Here is a 19,955-nt window from a genome sequence, read left to right on the forward strand (position 1 = left end):
CTGCTTTCCATGCCTTTTTTTTTTCATTAACTCTAAAGATGGTCTGGGCCTCCTTTGCACAAATAACATGGTAAATAGTTGAGTGAAAGTAAAGGTGGCATCCTCTCATGTCCACAGACCTCATGAGATCATCTGTGGTTAAGAATCGAGTTCAAGCCATTTTACAGAAGAGGAAACTGAGCCAAAGAAAAAATGACTTGCCCATGGTCATGAAAAAGCTTCTAGCTCTAGAGTTAGAACAGACCTCTGAGGCCATCTAGACCATGAGCCCCTAATCCTTTGAGGTCAAGGATCAAATCTTGGGCAGTCTGTCTGGAGAAGGAATACACAATTGGAGGATGGTAAACCTCAGTTCAGGGTTGGTGAAAAGAAAGAATATTTTTCCCATCAAGAGCCAGGTTAAGAACCCCTGCTCTAGCCCAACCCCCTCGTTTTGCAGAAGTGAGCCCCAGAGAGAGACAAGCTTGCCCCCAAGGTCACATACAAGTTCCTGGGGCTAGAAGGCACCTCTGAGGCCTTTTACTTCAGTCCCCTCTTTACAGAGAAAGTCACTGAGTCACAGGGAAAATTACTTCCCTACAGTCACCCAAAAGCTCCCAGCCCTCCAAGTTAGAAAGGATCTCTCAGACCTTGTATATCAGTCCCCTCTTTTTGCATAGAAACAAATTGAAACAGGAAAAATGACTTGCCCAAAGACACACAAAGCTAGCTCAAGAGCAAGAAGGGACCTATGAGGCCTTTTAGTTCAGTCCTTTGTTTTTACAGAGAAGGAAACTGAGACACAGGAAAATTACTTGCTAAAAAGACACAAAAACTCCAACCTCAAGAGCAAGGAACCTTTAGTTCAATCTCTATTTTAACAGGGGGAGAAATTGAGGTCCAGGAAAAAATTACTTACCCAAAGTCACACAGAAGCTCCATAGCTCTAGAGTTCCAAGGACCTCCAAGGAGTTCTACTTAAATCCCCTCTTTTTACAGAGAAGGAAACTGAGACGCAGGACAAATTACTTGCTCAAAGTAACACAAAAGCTCCTAGATCTAGAGTTACAAGGGACCCCGGAGACTGTAGTTCAATCCCATTTTCACAGAGGTGGAAACTGAGACACAGGAAAAATGACTTGCCCAAAGTTCAACCCCCTTTTTCTACAGAGAAAGAAACTGAGTCATAATTAAAATACCTTGCTTAAAGTCATACAAAAGATCCTAGCTCTAAAACTAGAAGGGACCTCTAAGACCTTTTAATTCAATCCTCTCTTTTTATAGAAAAGGAAACAGAGGCACAGGAAAAATTACTTACCCATAGTCACACAAAAGCTCCTAGCTCTGGAGCAACAAGGAACCTCTGAGGCCTTTTAGTGCAATACCTTCTTTTTTTACAGAAGAGGAAACTGAGACACTGGAAAAATGACTTGCCCAAAGTTCAATCCCTTCTTTTCACAGAGAAAAAACTGAATCATAGGAAACTTAACTTGCCCAAAGTGACACAAAAGCTCCTAGCCCTAGAACTAGAAGTGACCTCTGAGAACTTTTACTTCAATCCCCTCTTTTTACAGAAGAGAAAACTGAGACAACAAAAATTACCTGCCCAAGGTCACGAAAGCTCTTAGCTCCAGAGTGGAAGAGACCTCTAATTGCTTTTAGTTCAGTCCCTTCTTTTTACAGAGAAAGGAACTGAGTCACAGGAAAAAGGACTTACCCAGAGTCACCCAAAAGCTCCTTACGCTACAGCTACAAGGGACCTTTAGGACCTTTTAGTTCAATCCCCCTTTTTTTTACAGAGGAAACAACTGAGTCACAGGAAAAATTATTTAACCAAAGTCACCCAAAAGCTCCCAGCTCTAGAGCACCAAGGGACCTCTGAGGCCTTTTAGAGCAATTCCTTCTTTTTACACAGGAGGAAACAGACACAGGAAAAACGATTCCCAGGGTTCAATCCCCTCTTTTTACAGAGAAAGAAACTGAATCATAAGAAAAATGACTTAAAAGCTCCTGGCAGGACCTATGGGGCCTTTTAGTTCAATCTCCTTTTTACAGAGAAGGAAACTGAGACACAGGAAAAATGACTTGCCCAGTCACACAAAAGCTCCTGGCTCCAGAGCTAGAAGGGACCACTGAGGTCTTTTAGTTCAGTCCCCTGTTTTTACAGAGAAAGTTACTGAGTCACAGGAAAAATTACTTCCCTAAAGTCACCCAAAAGTTCCCAGCTCTAGAGCAAGAAAGGCTCTTTTATATCAGTCCCTTCTTTTTGCATAGAAACAAACTGAAAGGCAGGAAAAATTACTTGCCCAAAGAGACACAAAGCTAGCTCAACAGCTAGAAGGGACCTCTGAGGCCTTTTAGTTCAATCCTCTCTTTTAACAAGGGGAGAAATTGAGGCCCAGGAAAAATTACTTACTGTAAGAGTCCTTTAAATGGGCGGCCACAGGGCAGCAGGAGGTCTGAGGGGCCTGGAAGTAATTTTCTGTGGCTAGGGACTGCCCCATGGCTGGGATCCTGGCCATATCGAGGTGGTTTCTTCACGAAGAAAGCCCCCTCACTGGTTGCCTGTGTGTGAGATCTCCCAGGTCCTCTTTAAGCCCACTGCGGGCAGCAGGTCGCTCTCTTTGTCCTGGGGTAGCCGAGCCGAGTGCATGGATGGCCAAGAGAGGTAAGGAGCTTGATAGTGAACACGTGGGGTCTTCAGGCCAGGTGTTCACTGGGAAGTTAACAAGTCAGGGTGTTATGTGAGCAGCTATAATAAAGGCTTTAAGTTTGCACGTGGCTGTGCTTGAGCACGCTCTAGGTTATTAAACTACCATTCAAGAAATCGTGGCCAGAGGCCTCTGAAGAGGCCACTTGGTAGAATTAGTTGACACTGCAAAGGTCAATGGCCAGAGGTACCCTGCCGCCCTGGGGATTAGGAGAGACTGGTAATAGTAAATGCAACGATAGCATGTTACAACTTACCCCAGTGTCACCCAAAAACTCCTTGCTCAAGAGCTAGAAGGGACCTCAGAGGCCTTTTAGTTCAGTCCTCTTTTAATAGGGGGAGAAATTGAGGCCCAGGAAAAATTACTTACATAGTCACCCATTAGCTCCTAGCTCTAGAGCTACAATGGACTTGAGGACTTTTTGTTCAAGGCTCTCTTTTTACAGAGAAGGAAACTGAGACACAGGAAACAGGATTTCCCCAAAGTCACACAAAAGCTCTTAGCTCCAGGGTAGAAGGGACCTCTGAGGCCATCTTGGCCAGGAGCTCCTAACCCTTTGGGGGCATGGACCCCTTGGGCTATCTGTCTGGAGAAGGAATACACAACTGGAGGATGTGAAACCTCAGTTTAGCGTTGCTGAAAATAAAGAATATTTTCCCCATCAAGATTTGTGGACCCCCTGCCATCCGAGCCTGGGCCCCCTGCCAGTAGAGCCCAGGTTAAGTATCCCTGCTCTCTCCAACCCCTTCATTTTGCACAATAAGTAGTGAGCCCCAGAGAGGGGACATGCTGGGCCAGGGGCACGTACAGGCTTCTGGGGCTGGAAGGGACTCAGGGACCATGGAGGCCCATCTCCCCCCTTTAATAATGAGGAGGCCAGGGACCCCTGGATTATACGATGTGCCCGGTGGGCCCAAAAGGAGTCCCCTCCGATGGGCTGAGAGCCAGAGCCCAGCAGAAAAAGGAGAGTTCCTGCTTTGGGCAGGTGCCGGACTGTGGCAGGTGCCCCGGACTGTGGCACGTGGGAAGGTCACTGGGGGGGGCAAAAAAAAGAGCACCTGGGAGGTCAAGCAGCTTGCTCAAGGCCACATGGCAGGTAGTGGAAGAGCGGGATTAGAACTTTGAGTCCTACTGGCTCTGGAAGCCAGCTCTCTTACCACTAGACCATGCCACCTCCCACAGAAGCAGGCACCAAGACTGGCCTTTACTGCCGAGGCTGCTGATGCTGCCGATCGGCCCGGCCTGTGATTTGCTGAAGATGACATCAAGCCTTCCAGACCCGGGCCGGAGGGACCTGGGCAGGCAGCGAGGAGTCCTTGGATCCTTAACTCTCGGTGTGCCAACGCAGCTGGCACACGGGCCGCCCGGCCCCAAAGCCCCAGAGGGCCACAAGCCAAGGGCTGCCTGTACCGAGGGAGGGAGGATGGAGTGGAAAGCACAGGGTGTTCCCTTTGTTCCCCATTCAGGGTCACGGGCCTCCCAAGTCTCTTAAGAGGCCCTGCCTGATAGGAACCAGCACCAAGACTCTCTACCCCTTTGCTAGCCAGACTGCCATTTTGGACACCGGATCTTTTGCTCCCCAATGTACCATAAATTGTCTCTCATGAAAGCTCCTACAAGAGCTAGTGTTTCTATACCATGGTAAGGTTTCCCAAATGCTTTCACACTCAACTAATTTCTTATTATGCCCCTGGACCAAATATCCCCTGGAGTCACTACAAGAAGCCAACCTGGCAGGGGGCTCTTCCAACTCTGACCCTACTTCCATTAACTCTGATAGTTCTGAAACATCAAAGGCAAAACTCCAGGTTGCACAATCCGAGCAGCCCAGCTTCCCTCTCCCACCCCTCTGCCCTTGTTGTATTGAATGAAATACATGTTAACAGTCCAGAAAATAATATGGGAATCTTTATATTTTATTTAGGAAGATAAGGAGTCATATAAACAGCATTTATTACCCAGTCATTAATGTCTGGCCATGATAATGTTGGAATCGCAATGTTCTGAGCAATATAGAATACAACGTGGAACTGGATTCTCAGACCTCAATCAACTTTGCCGGACATCTTCCTTTTCGGCTTCCAGAATGCCTTTCTCTGAGTGAATTCTGATTCTGGGGGAAAGCCCTTAGGTTTAAAACCAGTAATTGAAGAGTTCCCCATACACGTTTCATATAAAGGAAGGATCCTTCAAATGACCTCCTAATATTTGTGACACAATCTCTTACATGGGAAGAGATCAGTTTGCTCCTTTTATATGTAAACAGAACTGGCAATTGGGAGGGGAAAAAAAACTCTCCAAAAACTTTATCCCCAAGTAGCCAGATCCCAGGCCTTCAGAAATGGGTTTGTTTCACTAGTTTTCTGTCACTAGGTATTACTTCAAGCTAATAAACTGGATTTAAATATTCTCAGAGCCAACAAATTCTTAAAAGTCCATTTATGTAAACAACCTTAAAAGGTGAGAATACATACAATCGGCAAGTGTTAATGAGCTCCAGGTAATTTTTTTTCCTTGGTGCCTTTCGCCAGTGGTTGAGAGGCAGTTTTTCTACTTGTATTGTGTGCAGACTTTAACTCCAAGTTTTTCCAGTATTCTTGGTTATATTCTTTAAAAATCAAAAAGCAGGATACTAAGAAAATGTTAACAATTTATATAATGGCTCAAAAAGGTGGCAGGAGCCATGCAATCACTGGAGTTCAAAGCCAGGCAGTTCTAGCATTATGTCATCTCAGAGAAGTGATTTCTTCTCTCAAGGCCCATTTCCTCATTCTTAAACCAAATTTATGATTGTCTAAATTCAACCTTGTCTGGATCCCTTTCCCTTTCTGTTCCTGGGAAATGATGGAGGTGGTAAGAGATGACCTCGGAGGTCCTTTCCATCTGGAAATCTATGATCCTCAGACTCAAGGTCTCTCTCAGCCTGAAAATCCTGTCATTCAAAGTAAATTACCATGAAAAAAAAACCACTCAGAATCACACTTGGTTTTAAAAGGGCAAAAACACAAACGTGCTAATATGGGGTTTTTTATTATATTTTATTTTTTTTTCAATTAACAAGCAATTTTATCTCCTTCCCCTCCCGCCCCAACCAAAGAATAACAAAAAGTTCCTGTAACAAATATGCATAGTCAAGCAAAACAAATTCCCATATTAAGCCCAAAAATATTCTGACAGTAGGGTCAATGTCCCTTACAAGTTCCCCAACCTAGGATTCTTTAACAGAAGATTTAAAACACTTCTACTATTTTGCAGGGAACCGGCAGGAACACATGTGAACGTGTTTCATAACGCTATTATCAACCAGAAGTTAACTTTTACAATTTCACTTGCTCCATTGGGGGGAAGGTATGATGGAATGGAAAGGGGCTGGACTTGAAGTCAGGATAAATCTGGGTCTAAATCCCTTAGAGGGATTTCACTAGCTGTGGCTCCGGGCACATCATTTCTCTCTGAGCCTCGGTTTCTCCATTGAAAAAAAAAAACGAGAGAGTTGGATTCAATGGCCTCTGAGACCTCTTCCAAGCTCAAAACCCGAATGGCTGATCACCACCCTTTTCTGACAGCACCATGGTCGGAAGGTCTTGGAAATCATAGACCTCGGGTTAAGGAACACATGTAAGCAAATCTGCAGTGGCCAAGATTATGCAAAGCCTAAGACAGGTATACTTCCTCGGCCAACTAGGCCATTTGTAATTATGCAAATTTGCTCCTTCCTCGCCAATCAAGTCCTTTGGCTATTCCAGGATTGTGGAGTACCTCCACCATGGGTTGAAAGGATAAAGTGACAAACCTAAAGCTTTGGGTGTCTAAGCACAAAAGAAGGGGATATTTAATAAATCCTTAAAAGAATGGGGAAAAACTCAAGAACTCGCTATGTACAAAGCACTTGTTGATTGACAATTCATGGGATTTTTATAACTGGTAAAATTATTCATTCTTTTTACTGATGGGAACCTTCATAAGACATCAAGTTAACAATTTATTAGAAATAGCCATAAGAAAGGTGCTACAGATACATTCTGGTTTTTCCGTCAGCACCCAGAGGTCACTTTTTTTTTCCTACCTGAGAAACTTGAGACGTGCAAAGCAAACTGAAAGCACGCTGACCCTATGGCGCTAAAGCTTTCAGTATCTTTCATAAAGAGTCACCATTATGACTGTCATATATTTAAGAGGTCAAACGGAAAAGCTAACATGGTGGTAATTCATTAGAGCAAGAGGCAGAAGGTGGAGCAATTCATTAACACTACAGAGGCTTTCCTAACCCACCACCAAGATGAAAAGATATCAAGAAACTCAACTGACAGTATTCTTAAGGTTCACGCCTCACTTTTGTGGAGCCATCGGATTTCTAAAGAACAGAATGTCAAAGAGTGAACCTTGTTTTGGTTTTTCTCTCTGCGCCGCATTCTAAATAGTTGACCTCAAACATAAGATAGAGGGAAGAGGAAGGAGCAGAATGGAGCAAGTACACAACACAAAACCAGTATTTTTACTTCTGTCTGGGCCCCACAAGTGCTTACAAATGGAGGGGGGGGGCGGTGTGTGTAAAAGAATGGGGGGAGGGAGGAAATGCTACAAATGAATACCTTAGCACCAATTCCATGATATTAAATCACTAGGCAAAAAGCCAAGGACTTCATGGGTGGGGTTTCATTGGAATGCCCTCCAACACAGCAGATCACTTCTCCATAACTTGAGAGAAGCAGGAGAGAATCGCCAATCTGGGGGCTCAAGAGGTGACTTAAGTGACTAGCCCTTGGTCATACAGCTAGTAAGGGGCAGAGGCCATATTTGAACCACCCAAGCTTTCCGGATTTCAGGTCCAGCATTTTTATCTTATCTTATCCTTTGTTGTGCTACACCTAGACTAAACTCCTTTTATACATATGCTACATTTGGAAAGAATGTAAGCTCTTCATTTCTGTCTGTATATCTAACACCAATACTCTGAAGCACATGGCCCAGCTTAAAAAATGTTTGTTGTTTGATTGCTATGGCAATTAAAGTTTCATTTCAGAAGCATTCAGTAGCAAATCTTTTTATACCCATAAACTTTGTATAGAAAAATACTCTGAACCAGATGACCAAAGAAACAACATATTATCACAATAAATGTAGCTGTTACAATCTCTTTAGCGCAACTGTACAAAAGATTGTAAATAAAAGCAGAAGCCAAAGAGGGTAGGTTTGACACTAATTCACACAAAGTCCCTTGACAAAAGACAAGCTGTATGAACTTTCCAAGGTATTATGAAAAATAGTAACTCCGTCTGAATGTTAGCAGTCATTCCTGAGCCTAGGAGAACATGGAAAGGCACTCGATACACAGGAGGGATTTGAAAATTTGACAACAGATCACATCCAGTTTGCTGAGTCATTCAACAAAAAGCCAAATTGTACACGAAGAGCAGCACGTTTTTCTCATCACAATCTTATTCAACAACACGATAAGCGCGTACATACATTACAACATATTCTCGGTTGAGTCCTTGTTGAGTCACATAGCTATACATTGAAATATTTTAAGCCACCACCATGTGGTTCTTAATGCAGAAAAGTTGGGGTATTTGGTAGTTTTGAAGGATTTCCTCCATGATGAGGTACCAGACATCACACAGGCCGCTCAAGAGAAGAGGATCCATCTCCATTTCCACCGCCCATCTCCCCATCGATCCCCAGAGAAGGCCCGGTTCAAGAGTCGGTCACATTTTGGGGTTCAAACAGTTCAGGCTACCGGGGGAAAGATGGGATCCTCGTACGCTTCAATTTAACCAATTTAGCAGATATTTCTTAAGCCCCTGCCACGTATGAGGCTTCATACACGAGGCTACTGAAATGAGGCAGACCTTGCTCTTAGGGAGCATGCAGCAAAATTGGCTGGGGGGATTTTACACACGAGAACACAATCTAATTGGCTGGGGTGGGAGGTCAAAGCACACCGAAATCTTACTGGGTGGATAGGATGGGAGCACGTATACACAATCTCATTGGCTGGAGGGGGAGCACTTTTAGAGAAATAATTATAATACAAGACAGAATATAGAAATTCAGGTAATGTGCTCTTATAGAAATTCACCAGAATTTTCAATCAGGCCTGTTTTAAAAATAAGTCCACTTTTTCAAACCTGGCTTGCTATGACTTCTGAGCATAGAATAGCATTTATGCTTCAGGTTGTCTCTGATCTAGTCTCTAGCCTCTGTAAAATAAATGGTCTCCGACCATTTATTTTCAATTGTTTAAGCCAAGTATGATTTTGTAGGAATTATTTTTATCTCCTATGCTTGGAGTACCCAACTTCAATATATCATATATATGCTGCAAAATTCTTAAAGTCATAACTATATGATTCTGGGGAAGGGTTCAACTTTAAGCAGCACCAAACATGTAATGCAATAAAAAAGTTCCCATTTTGAGCCTACAGATCCAAAAAATCTTAACATGTTTCCATCTAGAAAAACTCACCAAGGACTCAGACCCGGTCATGTTTTTCCATGACACCTCAGGATAACAAATGAGGAGGCCTTTAAAAAGCAAAGCCTGGGACACTGAATGATTTTTACAGATTTCATTCTCGACTCTAAGCAAAACAAGTATACAAACTTACAAAGTATTTTGCTCTTCTTACTCTTTCACTTCTCTGAGTCTTCCCCTCAATTTCTCAAAACAGCATTCGAGCTGCCCTTAGACCTCAGAATGGCTGAGTCCTCAGCCAGATTCAGGTCATCTAGGATCCAGTTGCTTAGTTCCCACTGCCAACTTCAATGCAATTTTGTTACCTGCCTTCACATTAAGACACGTCGCAAGCAGCAGATGCTACTGCCAGGTCCTCGGAGCTCTGTTGTCCCATTTAAACCTCCAAGCACATTAGTCTTCCTCCCTAGGAACTTAGTCCTTTGGTCTGATGTACTTCCCCGCCCCCCAACACACTGTTTTTGTGTTTGAGATGTTTCTGAACGTGTCATCTCTTCCCTGGGTCTGAACACTTAGCAGGTGGCACCCAGGAAAAAGCGGAAAAATTGGAAATGAAATGAATTGTCACATTCTTTTTCCACATGTTGTCCCCAAAGGAATGGTCCATTGATGACTGTGTGTTTGTTCTCTTCTGGTACCTGTCCATAAAATGTTCAAAATCATTTTTTCAAAATCACTATTCAAAGTGTGATTCTAGCTCTTTCTTTTTTTCATTTGACCATTCTCTGCCAAGAAGAAACACAAAAAGGTACCAGACGTTTTTAAGCTCTAGTTCTTAACCTGGGGTCCACAAATAGATTTTATAGAATCCATGAACTTGGATGAGGGGGAAAAAATCACATCTTGATTTTCCCTAATTTCTAATGGAAATTTAGCATTTCTTTTCAATTATGAAAAAAAAGTTAATGGGTTTCACCAGACTGCTATCAAATGGCTCCAAGACACACAAAAAGGCTAAGAACTCTGCCATATGCAAAGATCACGCTTCTTGATTCATAAATCATTTTTGACCAAATGGGAGAAAACAGAAAAAGATCCCCAAAATTCATAGCTGTTGTTTTGAGAAGAACAAAAAATAATGTGGTAAGGACACTTCCCTACTCGGCAAAGTTATATTTGCACTTTGTTGGACACTCTATTGAAGGTTCAATTAAACTATTGAACTGCTCACTCTTAGCTAGCAGTGATCTGCAAGTACATCTTAGAACTATCCCCAAGCCTTACTAATATATCTGCTTTCATCACAATAAATGAGCTATACTAGATGAAGGGTTAAACTGGTCACAACTAAAACTTTTAAGTGACATCTTGCCATCTAGCTGATGAATTCCTAAGATCTTGCTTTGTGTTTTGTTTTTCTCTTCTCAAGTCATTTACCATTATGAAAAAAATGGGTGATTGAGCCCAGCGGCTCTCAAAAATTCTTCGGTTTAAAGACTGAAGATTTCTTTTCGGAATCATTTTCAGAGGAAAGAAGATCTGGACTGTCACAACTGGTGGGACAATCACTGGAATTTGAGGTTCCTTCTTTCTGTTTAACACATCTGTTAGAGGCTCTTATGTCTTGATCAAACTTCAGCTCCCAAGGACTAACTGGAGGCTCACAAAAATTCTTGAGTAGGGGGATAGTAATGCTTTGTGAAGATGAAAATTTCATCTTGGGTTCCATCAATTTCTTCTCAGGTTTTCTGATAGGCCATAAGTCGAAGTGATCTGGTGCAAGGAGGTCGTCGTAAAAATCGTCTCCTACGAGTGACTTTCCCTTCATTTTTCGGGCGTTTCTCTCAATACCATTGGTTGCAAATTCATCTTTGGGCCCTGAGTATTTTAATTCATTCATGGACCTCTCTACTTTTTTCTTGAGCTTGGATCTGAAGGGCTTTTTTAAGCCACTAGACTTTGGGCACATGCCACACTGGCTACATCTGTTTTCTCGGTCAAAGGCAATAATTTCATCATAATTGTCTGAGCTCTCCTTCACCTTCATCAACTTGTCTCTATTTGGAAAAGGGCTTTGAGGCTCACTGTCTTCACTTACTGTTTCGTTAAAGCAATCAGAATTACTGCTAATCTCTTCTAAAAAGTCTGCTACCTCATAAGGAGTGCTAGTAAGAGTGATTTGAGAACTCTTTCTCTTAGCCCGATACTTGGGATCTTTGATGGAGCTAACATAGGAATTCTGCCACTGATATGGGTTTTCACCCACATCACATGCAAAATCTTCAATTTCACTGCTTGACTCTATGTAACGGCGTTTAAGTGCCCTTGTGAATCCTTCAGCATAGCTTGTGTCTGGATCCTCTCTTGGTCTGGGCCTTGACTCCTGATGGGCAAACTTCCACTGCTGATCATGCTCTGGAGTCCAACTGATCTTCTGCCCATTTTGCATGATGTTACTGTCTGACTGGTTCGAATTGATATTTAGCTCTGTTCCAACGTCACGGACCTCTCTTTGCCATCGAAATTTGCTTAAAGTATTCTTTGGGTCTTCATAAAAACGGGCATATTCTGAAGGTTGGTAGTAATTTAACAGGTAGTAAATAAATTCCTCAGTTTCGTAGATTTTCTCTTTTCTGTTACGTTTTTCTTTATAGACTTTAGGGTTAGAGGATGTATTCCATACCCGCCAATCTTCTTCATCATCTTCTTCTGTTTTAACAAACTGTATTACCTGGCTCGGGTCTTGTTTAATTGTGATCTGTAAAGAGTTTGAGTGAGAGATAAAACTGTGCTTGCCTACTTCAGATAACTGATCAGTGTCTTCTTCACTTGGCTCATTTAGAATCATTTTCCCCATCAGAAAAGAAGGAGATTCAAAGAGTTCATTCCTCTTCGTAGTTTGGGGAAATAGAGTATTTATATTCGTAAGAGACCTTTTTTCTAACATTCTCTTCTTTGTCTCTTGGAACAGGGAATTTAGAGGGTTTGTATTTTCTCTCTTCGATGTCTTCACCTCAGACTCCAGAATGTACACTTCTTCAGTTTTAGGGTTCTCCATCTTCTGACTGTTAACTTTTCCACTTTCCTTTGAATTAAAATGCTTTAAAAACAAGCAAAAAAAAAAAAAAACTCAGATGAAAACACAGCAAAAAAAAGTCTCAAATACAGTTTTAATTTCTTTTCATTGAGCTACTTGTTATCAGAGCTCTGACTACATTCAGCTCTGTAGATTATAGAGCCAATAAATAACGTTAACAAGACTTAAGTACTACAAGATTAAAGAGCTAGATACTTGGTACCTAAAAGAGAATTAATTACTCCTTGGCTATCATAAAGAAAGATGAAATCAAAGGTCATTTCAACTTTGTCAGAAAATATCTATGTCTGAGACTAGAGCCTATCAGTTGAGGAATGGCTGAACAAATCGTGTATGTTAATATAATTAAATGTTATTGCATTGAAAGAAATGACAAGTATGCAGAATTCCAAGAAACACAGGTTTACATGGTGTGATGTGCAGAAAACTAAACTAGAAGAATCATGTCCACATTAACCACAGCAATGTAAATAAGGCTAAAAGTCAGCTAAATTCAGACTAATTGCAGCAAAGACCAATCTTGGTCCTAGATAGTAAATACCACTTATACTTTCCTCGTCTCTATAGAGAGCTGGGATACCACTGTATGGCATGCCGTATATTCTGTCAAATGTGGTTAATTGTTTTTCTTTTTTAAACAGGGAAGAATTCAAGGAGGTATATCAGGAAATGACTGGCATGAAAACAAGGCATCAATAAAAACATTTTTAAACATTTTAAATGTTTTTTAATCATGTTTTGACCTTGTCTTTCCCTATCTGCAGCCCCGCCCCCCCTCCCCCCACTGGTTAGTAGGCTCCAGACTTCAAATATAAATGGAATTCTTAAGAGATGTTTTGGTGCAGTGGAAAGAGTACAAATTGTAACTGGGAGACCTTAGTTCAAATCCTGGACCTTCCACAAAACAGATGTGGAACCCGAGACAAGTCACTTCATCTATCCAAGCCTCAGTTTTCTCGTCTATACAATGAGGATAATAACTACTACACTACTTGCCACAGACCTGCTATGGGTCATTGCCCCATAAAGCTCTGGTTTCTAGATAGTGGCAGTAGCACTAATTAGCACTGCTAATGGTAATATCATCTGCTCTTGGGTAAGTCTCTCCCTTCCTTTGGCTCTCAGTTTCCTCCTCTGTAAAATCTGAAGGAATCTGGGTTGTGCTTATTTAATATCAGAATGATTAATTTTGCATAATTATTACTAATAACAGCTAGAATTTATATAGCTCATTAAGGTGTGCAAAGTACTTTTACAAATGTTATTTCATTTGCTCCTCAGAACAATCCTAGGAGATGGATGCTATTATTTATGGATGAGGAAACTGAGGCAGACAGAAGTGAAACGACTTTGCCTAGTGTCACACAGCTCATAAGTGTCTGCCTAACTCTAAGTCAGGCCCCCTATCCTAGCTGCTACTCAGCCAAATTTGGGATCTCTGAATGTCTTTCAAAGTCCATTGCTAGAAAGAAAAAAAAAAAACATAAATGGAACTTTGTAAAACAAACAGCTATATAGCAGGCAAAAGGTCAGTCTGATAAATGGAAACAGAGGCTCCATATCTGAACTCTTCACAGACTATAGTGCTGTTTCTCTTCTCTAGTATTGGGAGCAATAAGTGGAAACCCTAAAGAAACTCTTCTTGATGGGAGACCTCAGAAAATGCTGGGAGGGAAGATTATTTTCCATTTTAAATAAATACAGATTCTCATCCCATATTCCAGTTACTGTTTACATGAATTGAGTTGTCAGTAGCAGCTTAAAGAAAGCTTCACTGAATTCAGCATGGTCTTCAAATGGATCCTATTTGGAAGGGACCACCCAGGTTCAGTAAAAAGGGGTGTCCCATTCAGCACAAGGGCTTGCTGCCAAATCTAAAGACGGACTGTGAAATAATTCCACTTAGCAGCACCCTTAGCAGTAGAAGGGTCCCTTCATGCCTCAAGACCAGCAAATATTCTCTTGCTCCCCCCACCCCCCATTCATCATGGGAACCGGAATTAGGTACCTGAGTTTTAGCTTTCTTTTTGGGGCGCTTCTCCTCCTTTAGTTTCTGCTTCTGTTCTTTCCGTTTAAGCTTGCTTTTCCTCTTCTTTTCTCGAAGCTTCTTCTCATCATCTTTTCGTTTCCTAGGTAACAATTAAGATGAACAAGCCACAGGGTATTTCTCTAAGGGCTGGAACTGAGATATCTGGCATCAACAGACTATACTAACCAAGAAATGTCAGGTCCTGGCACTATCCGACTAGGATGAAGAATGTACACATGGAGGAATTTGTAGGGGGCTCTCAAAGCTCCATTCTCAAGAAATCCCTTTAAATCGTTCATGGGGGAAGCTATGCAATCATATCTGCTCATCTTTAGCTGCTTCTAATATTCAAATTCTCTTCTCTCACTGCATTTACATGTTCTTTTTCATTGATGCTTGTGAAAATATCTCTAGAAAAGAGGTTCTTAACTTGAGATCTATGAGTTTGGTTTTTTTTTAAATATTTTGATCCCTCTATTTCAACATAATTGGCTTTCTTTGTAATTCCATATGTTTCAGTTTATGCATTTAAAAATGTGAGGCTTTATCAGACTGCCCAAATGAGTCCGTGATCTCCCCAAAGGTCCAGAGAGTGCTGGGGGAGAAGTGATTCCTATTCTTTGGAATAGCCATTTTACAATTCCTTTGAGTTGGACACAAGATCCTCAGACCAAATTGAATGTCATATGGTTTTTTACCAATGGAAATGACAAGAAAGCAGATTGCATTAACCTTGGGCATTTGCTACTGCATTGTAAGGATCACTGGGCCTTCCCATCTTCAACTGAACCCTTCTATATGTGTTGCCTTCCCTATCAAAATGTGAGATCCTGGGGCAGCTGGGTGACACATTGGATAGAGCACCAGCCCGGAAGTCAGGAGGATCTGAGTTCAAATCTGGTCTCAGACACTTAACACTTCCTACCTGTGTCACGCTGGGCAAGTCACTTAACCCCAATTGCCTCAGAAAAAAAAAAATTAAACATTAAAAAAAGAACATGAGATCCTTCAGACCAGGGACTACCTAGTTGTTTTCCTATTCCTATCCCCCAGCACACAGCACAGGACTTGGGCAAGAGCAAGCACTCACTGTTTTTCATTCATTCTTTAACACCAAAGTCTCCCAGCAGCTCTACCTATGACCAATAGCTTGCCCAGCTAAATCAATAGTTTCTCCAACTAGATCAGCTCCTGTCCCTACCCCTCTTTTCAGGTAGGAGAGCTAGTCTTGAACAGTGCCACAGTGCTCCTTACTGTCATCTGTAGCAGCAGAGAACTGATGGCCTGGAGCTCCATAAAAGACATCCATTTTCCGACATGGCCAATGTATGGATCTGCTTTACTTGGTCATTTTTATTTGTTACAAGGAAGGGCTATCTAGGGGAGGAGAGGGACAGTGATGGCAAAAAAAAGAATAAGATCAAATCAATAAGATGTTTTTAAAAATACACAAAAGAAGGGAACATCAACCAGAATGATAGCATTGGAACCACTAGCTTAGATTTAATATATACTTTAAGACAAACTACTTGGAATAGAGATTCATAGATTTATATATGATCCTCTTTATATATGAACTGTTCATGGTTGCTAAGTTGATAATAATGAAAAAGGAAATTTATTTTCAAAAAAAGTTATTTAGGAGACTTTTTTTGGATATGGTCAATGCAGGAATTTTTGTTGTTTGATGCTACATCTTTGTGGCAAGGAAAAAATAGTTTATTTGTGCCTCACAAAGGAGCCATAGCACTTTCTAGTTAAGCACTACCTCAAACATTTTTTAAAATTTCATGAGACAAAATCACATTTCCATAGAGCAAAGCTGTTTTTATAAATAGTATTTTTTTCCATGCATCTTGTTTATACTCCTGCATGTTGATATTGTCTCCCCGATAGAATACAATGTGCTCTGGGAGCATAGGAAAGGCTTCTGTCTTTGTATCCCCCACATTTGGAGGAGTAATGGACACATAGTAGGTACTTACTGAATGCTGACTGAGTGAAAAAAAAGGTAAAACTATAGAAACAGAAAAATGAAGAAAAATCTTTACTATCCTTGATGAACAAGGAAATACACTCAACACATCAAGAATTTAAGGGTCATTGACTTTTCTTTAGCATTCAGTCAAAAGAGAATCCCAAGAGAAGTCTTTTGAGAAATCTGTCCAAACATTACTGTTTCTGTTCAAGTTCTTTTGACAAATTGAACTCTCCTGGGACATTATAGTCAACTAAATGACTGAGATAAAGTGTTTAAAACAGAAACCTCGGCAAAAATGGTGTGATATGTAAAAGGAAAATGATCTTCTAGCCTCCTCTTTCCTCCAGGCAAGGCCCACTGCAATCCAACTCTTATGCCAGGCCTGAAGTTTATGTGGATTTTTCAAAAATTTAAGATACCATCAAAGGTTCAGTTTGCTAATCCCCTCCCCTTCAAAAGCAGAAAATAAGTTACAAATATTGAGAGAGCCTAAAGAATGAGAATGACTCCTTAGTGCCAAATAGGGTACAAACAGAAGAACTGGCCTAGAATGTCATGAGTCTGTCTACTTCAGTCATCCAAAAATTAAGCCTGATTTTGCTCAAGACTCCAAAAAGATAAATCAACAATGTGACCAAGGCCTTGTTCAAAAGCCTGGCAAACTATGTTTAGTTGGAAACCCCTCTGGGCTGATCTTGAAGCTCCTTGTCTTGACTAGGTTTCTGGCAATATTTCTCTAAAACATCTTCATTTTGCAGCGACCCTAGGTGACTCATTATCCCATTAAGAAAAATAAGTAGAAAACAAAGAAGAAATGACAAGAAATTGTTGTAAAAGATTGAAAGAGATCAAGGGAGAAGGGATAAAGAGGTGAAAGAGCCTGATTCTATTCATATAAATCGTGGGAGAATAGATTTTCAGATTTCTGATATTTCAGACCTTCCTGACATGCTGTTGGGGAAAACCAATTCCCCTTCCTAAGGAACCTGGGTCCATGTGAAAAATACTGATAGGTTCAAGAAAGGAGAAAGGTTCTTGAACACCAAAAAAGTAGCCCAGACAACAAAAATGATCCCAACACAGAGGTGGCCAATAAGTCAATACTTGTGGGCCTTATGGGTCAATCTAATTCTAGTTGCCATTTGCCCAGCAAAAATCTTTCCCAGATCTATGGTAAACTTAGGTGAGTAAATCACTCAATAAGCATTTATTAAGCACTTACTATATATACCAGATGCCATACAAAGCTCTGGAGATACCAAAAAAGGTAAAAACATTGTGAGCTCCTTGCTCCCAAGAAACTCACAATCCAATAAAGGAGAACAAATACAAAAAATGAACATGCAAGAACTATACAGTGTAAAATGGTAGGTGACTTCAGAGGGAAGACACTAACTAGCACTGAAGGGACCTCTGATATTAGTTAACCTCACCCTCCCTATAATTCTAAGACTCTCAAGTTCTGCCATCATGACTAACATTCTGCACTTCTACACTCTGTCTTCGAACTCTCTGGATAAATGAATGAATTTGTATGGCTTGACTATTTGTTATAAGGGAGAGCTTTTAAGTGTGTGAAAAGGGAAGGGGAAGTGACAGATACAAAAAATAAACAATGATAATTAAACACTTTAAAATATACATAAGAAAGCAGAAAGAAGATCAGAAGCTTCAGAGGGAAACAGAACAATGGTGGGATCGTTGGATGAAAATTTTTTTATACATATATATGTTTGTACATATTTTGTATAAAAACACATATATATTAATTTTTTTAAGAAAAACATGATACTCATTGTTTCATTTACAATCCTCTTTTTCTGTTCTTCATCTACATGAAAATGTTCTTACTTGATGTCTGAGTTCATAATTTAAAAAAAAACAACAGGAAATTTGTGAAAGGGAACCTCTGGCCACATTCATTTTCATTTCACACCAACATAAATGGAACAACCAAGATGGAGACTTCCTGCATGAAACAAACAAACCAAGCAGGTACAGTTTTGGTTGTGTTTTTAAGCTTGGGCCAATATTGGCCCCGGCTTGTTCGACTCCTAATAATCAGGGCCCTCACAATCAAAGCCTGCTGCATGGATTTCACCCTGAAGTTGATAAAAAAAAAAAGTTAAGTTCACCTTTCTGCCTCTTCTCGCTTCTTTTCTCTTTTTCTCTCCTGTTCCAGCTCTTGCAATTTCAATCTTTCCTGGTTTCTCTTCCTTATAGCTCCTTCGCTGAAGTGTTGGGTTGTATCAAACATAACCTGTCCAAAGAGAAGGTGAAGGTTCAGTAAAAGGCCAAGTTCACTGACTTGGGGAAACCAAGGATTTACTGAGTCTGGCTAGCCATCCATGAAAACCAAATCCAAGGGCTCACAGTCAGCTGAAGAAATCCCTCATTATCCTGGCATATTCCCACTCCAATAGTGTCTAGCGGCTTCTCTGAACAAGAGGCCAGAATTTCCTCCAGCCATAATGTTGGAGAACAGGCCTTGTCGTATGAGTCATTAGATGTTCATTTGCACATTTCCATGTTAGTTAAGGAAGGTGATTTCAAGTGCCCTTCTTGGGGCACACTTGTACAAGCTGTCTACATATCACCTTGCTTACTACTTATCAAGACGAGCTCCATTAAGGGTTTTTGTATTCCTACAGTCAAAATTACCAACTATAAGGTATAAAACTGCCAGCCACAAAACCCATGGCATGAAATCTCTAAACTCAAAATATGGGGAATAAACAAGATAAAACTGAAAATCCTATCCTCAGCAAGAGAAATCTTACTTCAGAGGTATTGTTGAGATGTAATTTGAATTAGATTTATGATTTCAATAGGGCTCTGGAATATACTTTATTTGAAAGGAATAACATAGGTAAAAAATGTAGAACGGAAAAACAGTACATGGGGGTATTAAGAAGATATATTTATGCAAAGAAATCCAGGAATCAGAAAAGGAAATCATGACAGGGAACATTCGGGAAAAGAGCAATAGAGGCAGAAACAAGAAGTGAAATTATCATCAGAATATACTGCAGACCACCTAGGCAGAAAAAGTCAATAGATGAGTTCAGGAAACAAATCACAAGACTAGCTCTGAGGCATGAGAGAAGAATTCTGTTATCTGGATACTGCTGGACCTTTCTCTCTACTAAAAACAAAAAAGGTCCTAACTTCTTTACTTACCTTAATAGTAATTTCATCCTTCAAAAGGTAGAAGAACCAATAAAAGGAATTTTTACTCCCACTTGCAAAGGAGAACTGACTATGGAGGGTAAAAATGATAGGAGCCTAGTGGGGAGATGACCACCTATAAAATTTATGCTAGAGGGAGAGGAGAACTGGGAATAGTGTAGACATGTACCTTAGATTGGGGAGAATACATTTTAATGATTTTAAGGAAAGATAAGAGGGGATCCCATGCCCTGAAATTCTACCACCGAAAGAAGTCCAAGAGGGACTGGAAGTTCCCAAGAAAAAAGTTCTAAGAACATGACAAGCAATATTTTCAGTGAGGAAGAAAGAAAATGTTTAAAGATGTGAATGCACATGGGCCTCAACAACCCAGCTGATTGTTCAACATCAAGCAGAGAAGACAAAAGCAGGGGCACACAAGATGGGAGCAGGGGTGCACATAACAGAAGATGAATAACAACACCTAGCACATCCCAGAATGATGAGAATTAAGGCTATCAGAACAAGCCAACAATGATAAGGAAAGCTAAGGATGACAAAAATGAATTTTA

The 19,955-nt window shown here is 40.8% G+C and overlaps 1 protein-coding gene across 1 annotated transcript in view; it reads right to left on the bottom strand.

Annotated features, from left to right (window-relative positions):
- Window positions 1-4,579: 4,579 nt before the first annotated feature.
- The window catches only part of LOC100934912 (A-kinase anchor protein 17B), a 46,053-nt gene continuing 30,677 nt past the window's right edge, over window positions 4,580-19,955 (bottom strand). Inside the window, exons 3-5 of the mRNA XM_031945172.1 lie at window positions 18,351-18,475; window positions 14,214-14,334; window positions 4,580-12,208 (exon numbers count right to left, since the gene is read on the bottom strand). Coding sequence (XP_031801032.1) covers window positions 10,583-12,208; window positions 14,214-14,334; window positions 18,351-18,475 — 1,872 coding nt within the window. The 3' untranslated portion in view covers window positions 4,580-10,582. The remainder of the gene's footprint in view (window positions 12,209-14,213; window positions 14,335-18,350; window positions 18,476-19,955) is intronic.

The sequence above is a fragment of the Sarcophilus harrisii genome, chromosome X (assembly GCF_902635505.1).
Source record: "Sarcophilus harrisii chromosome X, mSarHar1.11, whole genome shotgun sequence".
Lineage (NCBI taxonomy): Eukaryota > Metazoa > Chordata > Mammalia > Dasyuromorphia > Dasyuridae > Sarcophilus > Sarcophilus harrisii.